This window comes from Typha latifolia, chromosome 7, assembly GCF_019914945.1.
Source record: "Typha latifolia isolate L0001 chromosome 7, TyphaL0001v2, whole genome shotgun sequence".
NCBI lineage: Eukaryota > Viridiplantae > Streptophyta > Magnoliopsida > Poales > Typhaceae > Typha > Typha latifolia.
Window position 1 is genome coordinate 10,451,471 of NC_133092.1, and position 7,510 is coordinate 10,458,980.

At 35.3% G+C, this 7,510-nt stretch overlaps 1 protein-coding gene across 1 annotated transcript; it reads right to left on the bottom strand.

The window, feature by feature from the left end:
- Positions 1-373: 373 nt before the first annotated feature.
- Positions 374-874, bottom strand: LOC140792829 (uncharacterized mitochondrial protein AtMg00310-like). The gene has a single exon (XM_073144048.1). The coding sequence runs from the start codon at positions 872-874 to the stop codon at positions 374-376; it is 501 nt and encodes a 166-aa protein (XP_073000149.1).
- Positions 875-7,510: the final 6,636 nt, after the last annotated feature.

Sequence of the window (7,510 nt, forward strand, 5' to 3'; positions counted from 1 at the left end):
GTATGCAAGCATATCAGAGGACAGCTTAGGGGCCATGAAGGAGATCCATTTGTCCACTCGGTCCGATGCACTACTAGCTCGGAGCCCTAGCACACTAGCAAACCAAACCACCGTCGTGAAGTTGCACCCCAACAGTAGATGATTCACACTCTCTAGAGCTGCATGGCAGACTGGACAGTAGGCATCCACGTGGGGGAGGCGCCTAACCACTTCATATCCTACCGGGATTGCAACACTTAGATTGTTTTCCAAAGCTGACGCCTGGGTTCGCTTGGAGGAGGCGAGCTCGTCCAATCGCCACCTGATAGGGCGTTGAAGGCAGTCTTCAGGGAGAACTCTCTCGATGAGGTATGGGTCCATACAAGCCTATCTGTCACAGAACACTTACGGGGCTGATGAAGATGCTCTTGACCGCTTGAGCCACACTGGTGGGGAGCGGTACTAGAACTTTGGCGGCATTAAGGTCCTTCACTTTGGTGATAGACAGGGGGAGCTCCAAGTCCGACAGGTCAAAGGGGGTCCATGGGTCAATATTGATGTCTATGGATTGTCCATTACCCACTTGCCACAGCACACATTTCCACAGCGATTCTGTCACCTTGAGTATGGAACTCCACGTCCAAGAGGCTTGCTTCTTTGGCCGTGCATTCCAAAAGGAATGATTACAATAGTATTTCTCTTTCAAGAGAATAGCCCAGTCCGAATTGGGGTGCTTGATTAGCCTCCTTGCCAGTTTCATGATAAGAGCTTGGTTCACCAGCTCCGGCCGCCGTATGCCAAGACCACTGGCTTCCTTCAATTTACAAACAACATTCCAATTTTTGAGATAGATATGCTTCCATCCATCATTAAATCTCCACCAGAAATCTCTCATATGGCTGTTAAGTTTTGCTATCAGCTCCTTAGGATGTATCAATAACCATATTAGCAAAGCTCAGCTAGAATTATTCTCAATAAAAAATTAGCCCCTAAATTTTTTGGACCATATTAGGTGATCGAGTGAGTTGGACCCGTGATGTATCAATTGGATTTACCTGAGGAGGCTCGCATTCGATCGATCTTTCATATTTTAAGCCTTAAACCTCGAGTTCCTCCTACCAAGTCAAAGTGCTTAAATTTAAAATATATGGATAAGTTAAAATAGATCAAACCACAGAGGGAATAGACTATAATTTACCCTTTTATTTTTATTAACATAAGAAGAATCATCTCAAAGATTATCCGAACTGGGTCAGATCAGATCATATCATGAGAACATTGGGCTCCATGGATCAAGCCTATTTATTTTTCAATTAATTTATGCTTATGTAAGTCCTTAAAGCAAATATAGTTTAGTCATATAAGCTACTAAGATAAGTTTAATTAAGTTATATAAGCTACTAAGGTAAGTTCAATTAAGTCATATAATCTTCTAAGACAAGTCCTAATTTGAGTCGTATAAATATTTATGAATAAATTCGAGTATGACTCACTGTACCCGACTTTCATATATAGAGGGAGGCTAGGTTTTATTCATGCATCCAAATATCTAAACATTAATAATTAATTAAGTTTAGTTATTTTCTTATTATCACATTTACCATTCTTATTATAATCGTTATATCTTTTTATCTTCATAGGAGTATATTATAACCGTAGAATGCTTCCAAGCATCCAAACTCTAGCCACCACTTTCCTCCAACAGCCACCCTACTACACAGCCATCCATCACCACCCTTGGCCACAACATCGGATATTTACTGTTCTGCCCCTTTTGACATTGCTCTACATTTTTAATTATATCTTTTCATCTAGGATCCAATTGTATAAAACTAGAACTATTAGAACCCTATCTTGTGAGGCTACCACCACCTAAATTTTTATTATTTTCTTATGTCCGAATCAGTTCAAATCTAATCCGTAACAAAAGAGTTGGTCTATTCAAAGTTTTTTTTCAAGCATCCGGAAACACTAAAAAATAGTATTAGGGATCAAACGAAAAGACAAAGTTTACTAGCGTTGGATGACCTCCAATTGATAGCATTTCTGCAGGTCATCCACTTAATCTACTTTGAATTCTGTCTACAACTCTGGACAAGCCAAATCAAGTTTTTGAAAAGTAAGTAAGAAGCTCCAAACTTGATCTAGAAATGTCAAATGTCATACAAATTTCAAAATTTTCAATAGATATACACAAATTGACAAGAGAAAACCCAAGAGAGAAGATTGCATATGAAGAATATGATACATATGTTACAAAACACAGATCGTGTTTCCTTGTTAGAGAATTTGAAAGTGAAGAAGTATGCAGCCTTATCATTACGCTGCAAGCAACCAATGAGAGCTCACCTCCTCTTGGTCTCCTTCATGATATGCACTTAAAAGGGTCCTACAAATTACAAAAGGCAAACCTACAACTTGTAGGAAAGATAAGGGAAAACGAGATTGAAGGATCGACTAGCCAAGTTGATGAAACAGAGCAACTTAAAGAAGGAAAAGAGAAGCTTTAACAAGATTTAAAAAATTCTTTATCTCTCTTATAATTTAGCTTCCGAAAAGGTTTCCAACATGATAAAATCTAGATGAGAGAACGTTAAAGGGATAGAATTTGATTTATCAAAAGCTAATCAATCTCAAATTCTCCACAAGTCTATTGTAGAACAATCGAAAGAGAATGCAAAGAAAGAGAAATGATTGAAATATCAAAGTGATATATCTACTTCCACTTCTTTGGCTAGAAAACAAAATTCTAAGCAGAGAAAGAGATCACTTAGATCTCGAAAAAAAATTTGTGGAAAAAGGAAAAATATGGCTACATCGAAAACATCTCTGAGATATATAATATACATCGAGAAACAAAGGTTATCTTATTTCTACTCCTTGTTTTGTGACCCATATATGACTATGATCTAATGCATGCTATGATTGTGAAAATGTTTATAGAAAATCTTCTATTCCTACTTTTCATGAATGTGGCATAAAATGTCACATTAGGTGTAGACGTTCCCTTTCACCTCACATATGTGAACACATTATTTAATTTGTATAATATATATGATTTTCATGATGGTATGCTTATTATTTCTTATGTTAGAAAAGGGAACTCTGTTTTTTAAGAAATCTCATGTGATTTTGCTCTCCATGTGAAACTAAGAGCTATTTAGATGAGAAAAAGTGATCTCTTGGATTACTTCAACTAAGGGGAGTTTGTTTTAATTATTTATCCCTAGCTATGTAGTTTTGATTGGATTCTATTGTCATATTTTCAGTCCTTATTGGATTTCTAGCCCAAGAAAAAGTCCAAATACAAATCCATATTTATTTAGAAAAATAAAATCCTATTAAGTTTAGAAAATTGATTAAGAATTAAATTTTGAAAATATAAATTGAATAAGTGATTATTGGACTGATCATGTGATGTTTTGGTTAGACGAGGTAGGGTCAAGTGTAAATCAATATGAGCATGACTATTTATTAAATAATTTAAAATATTAATTATAAACAATAATATGTTTGTATGGGTTCTCGAGTTAGATATTTATATAAATTATTCAAGTTATAAATGAGCTTATTCAAATTTTAAATAAATTATTCATATTATAAACAAGTTACAACATATTATTCAGATGATAAACGATTTATTCGGGTCATAATTGAATTATCTTGTCATAAATTATAGTGCTATAAATAATTTATCTTATTATAAAGTGGTTAAACAAGTTGAGGTAATAGGCATAAAATACTATCTAAGGTTAGATTGGTCAATCTATTTATAACCTAAGTCTAATTATACTGTACTAAAATCCATTTAAAACCTTCGAATTTATGTCGGGTTATAAGTTCAGATCAAAATTTATGAATTTGTCACCCTTCTTTTAATAGAGATAAGGATTTGATCTCCAGGCATTTTAATTCATCAAACTCCTCTGGGCAATTTGCATAAAAAATTAATATGACTTTTCTCTTTGCATCTCTACCCATTTTAACTTAACATTGCATATTTCCCCAATATTTTTTAAATACCAAGATTACATTTCTATTATAAAAGATAATATCTACCAGCATTAAATGTAGGGAGATCTCATAATTTTTTGGGATGTACAAGATAGAAGATGACAAGTCACATTTAAGAAATGAAAAAAAAAAAAAAACTATTAGAAGTAAGAAAAAAGAAAAGCAAATGTTAAGATTCTAGAAAATAAATTCTTTTCTCCCAACTCATCTTCTCCCTTTTGCCCAAATTGCATCCTCTTTTCTTCTTACCCTAGCATCCTTCACCATTTTTACCTTTCTTTTAAATTTTTCTCTTCTCTCTTGCATAAACAATCTCCTTTATAGCTCTAATGCTTTTTGCCCTAACTGTGTGTTTCGTTTTCTAACCCAAAATGCTAGAGAAATAATTCTATGTTCTTTCCTCCATTTGGTGACTTGCATTACTTGAGAACCATGTCTAATCTTGGACTGAATCCTCAACCTCTATTATTTTCTTCATCCTTGGCTGAATCCTTTAAGCCCAATGTAAGTGATATAATACATATGATCTCACTTTTTATTTTAATTTTTTGCTAGCTTATCAATGGATTTTATTAGTTTCTCTATTTCATTGTGACCTATAAAATTTTGTACGTTTTGTTGATTTGCAATATAGAATTATACAGGCTTTTGTTAATTTATATAGATTCTATTAGTTTATCTATGTAATTAAAATATATATAACATTGTAATTGTATTCTAAGGAACTCTATAGGTCTTTGATAATTTATCTACGAAATTGTGTATTATTATTTCTGAAATTCGATGCTAGTATTTTTGGATTCTATTCTTAGTATTTATAGAATCCGGTATTAGATATTAATTCATGGATAATATCTTAGCTAGATTTTATTATGCAGATATTTTATCTTTTTAATGGGTCTCGTTCGCAAAAGAGGTCGACTTAAGGACTCAAAAAAGAGAAAGAACACAAATGGCAGTTGTAAGGACAAGATAAAAAGATTAAAGTTTATTAAAAAATTATATTGTAATGTTCATTTTGTAATGTTCTATAATTTGAAATAATAAAAATTTTGATACACACCAGTGTAATTCTACCTGTATTCTGATATACATCAGTGTAACTTAATCTATATTTTGACAGCCTAGTTTGTTTACAAGATAATATGTTTTTTAACATACAATTCAATAGCTAAATTTGTTTATGTTTGTTTACAATCTATGTTTTGGCATAGAATAGTGTAACTCAAGTTGCATTTGACAACTAAGAGTGTTTACATAAGAGTGTTTACAATTTATGTATTAATATACATTAGTATAATCCAAGTTGTATTTTGACATCCTAATTTATTTACAATACGTTACGAATCAGATTTGGAATGATTCATCTGTAGGATGATCCTGAGATTTTGAAAAGTAGTAATTTCAGAAGTCTCGAATCTAATGAATTATGAATGAAGTCAATTGGAGATCTGAATGAAAAGTTATGGTTAAAATAGTGGAGCAAGGTCAGATATGGTAAAATGGTAAATAACCAACATTACGGCTGTCATCAGAGAGTGGCGAATGGCCAAGGGTGGTCGTGGATGACTGTAAGGTAGGGTGGCTGCTAGTGGAGGAAGGTTACTAGGGTTTGGAAGATTAGGATGCTTCTACGACTATGATCTACTCCTAGAAAGATAAAATCAATCTAACGGCTAAAGAAAAAGATAAAGACGATAAGAAATATTTGGCTAAACTCATATTCATTCCATGATTATTATCAACACATGTTCACTCCTACTTATAGGAGTAAAAACCTCTAGCAGATCTGATCGACATGCGAAATATCTGATTTATTTGAAATTCAAAACAATAAGATAAAGCTAAGTAAATAACTAAATTCAACTCAACTTGACTCGACTTAACCCATGTGGTCAGACTATAACAATCTGGCACTCATAAGCTCTGATACCAATTTGATAAGATCTGAAACCAAAAGATCGGCTACAGAAAAATTCTTCAAGATCTAAATTTATTACAGGAATCAATCCGCACAACTATGGAAAAATATTTGTCAGATATTTTTTGGTAGTCAGAAAATTACGAAACTAATTGGGTTCGATCTATAACTTCCTGATCTACAACTTTCTTATTTATGTCCTTCGTAGATTCAAACTGTAGTAGGGACGAAAACACGTAATGTCGGTGATGGTAGTGGTGACGGGTGGAGTGGATGTTAGGGTTATGGATGGCTATGGAGATGAGGGTGGATTGTCGAAGTGATTAAGGGAAGTACACAAAGGGAATGAAGTGGTTAAGATCCCAAAGAAGAGGGGTGGCTCAATAGTCGAGGGAGATTAGAAGCGAGGAGAAACTTTGCCAACGGTAGATGTAGAAGAATGGTGAAGAGGGAGGAGGGAGAAGTCTAGAGAGAAAATAGAAGGCAAGAAATCAATAATCTAATAGCATAATGAAGTTGGTTGTCATCCACATATTTATAGAGGCTAGCCAAGTGCATCAACCACGCTTTCGACACCTTGTCCTTAAGGTGACTAGTCTTTCACGTCCTTGTACTCATACAATTTGTCGTGACAATCAGTGGATTCAGGTTCGTCTTCCTTGAGTCGGCCTAGGAATATGACATGGGTTGTCTAGCGCTTGTACTTATGATTTGGGGTAAACCAGTCATCACAGTAAAAATACAAGCATTTTCTTGAGCGCTCTTCCAAGTCGTTGGGTACAAAGTGGCGCAAAATCATATATCGGTTAGGCTGAGCCAGTGCAAGCTGAGTCGGGGCAGATGCCGTCTCTAGTGAGTCGTGGGCTTGGGTCATCTTTCTTCTTTCCTCCTTGCATATCTAGGTTAGCTGATCCAACTTGGACTCCATCAAAACAACTAAAGAGAAGGCCTCATCAAAAGTAGTGGGCCTCATAGCCTTAACCTCAGCCTAAATATCAGGCCTGAGCCAACTAATGAAGGTATTCCTCAGGGCTAAGTCAGACTAGTTAATGACTCGGTTGCATATCCACTCGAACTCCTCCCAGTAAGCTTGAACTATTGTTGACTGAGTCAGCGAAGTCAATATGGCCTAAAAGTCCTCATACTAGGCCTAAAAGCCAAGACTCAAATGGTTGAGTTCCGCTCAGCCAACTGGTACCACCTAGTTGGCATGCCCTCCAAGTGGAATGAGGCTAGTTTGACCTTCTAGTGGTTGGGCATGCTATTGTACATGAAAAATTGCTTCTCTAGATAGGTCCAATCTAGCGAGTCTCCTATAAAGAATTTTAGGAAATCAAGATTGATGGTCCAAGCTTGAATCCCAAAATATAGTCTATCATCACAAGCGAAGTGACGTCGGGATTGAGGCTAGTCTCGTGGATCATTGGCCCGCGAGTTCGGTTCATGTCACACCCTTGCTGCACGCGGGTTGTTAAGATCTAGAACCAAAGGTAGGCTACGCTAAGATTCCTTCAAGATCTGAATGTATCATAGGAATCAGTCCGCGCAACTGTGGAAAAATATTCTTCATATATTCTTCGGTAGTCATAAAATTAC

Bases quoted from the DNA above. Each gene is read 5' to 3' on its own strand.
- LOC140792829 (XM_073144048.1), bottom strand. From the start codon at position 874: ATGAGAGATTTCTGGTGGAGATTTAATGATGGATGGAAGCATATCTAT.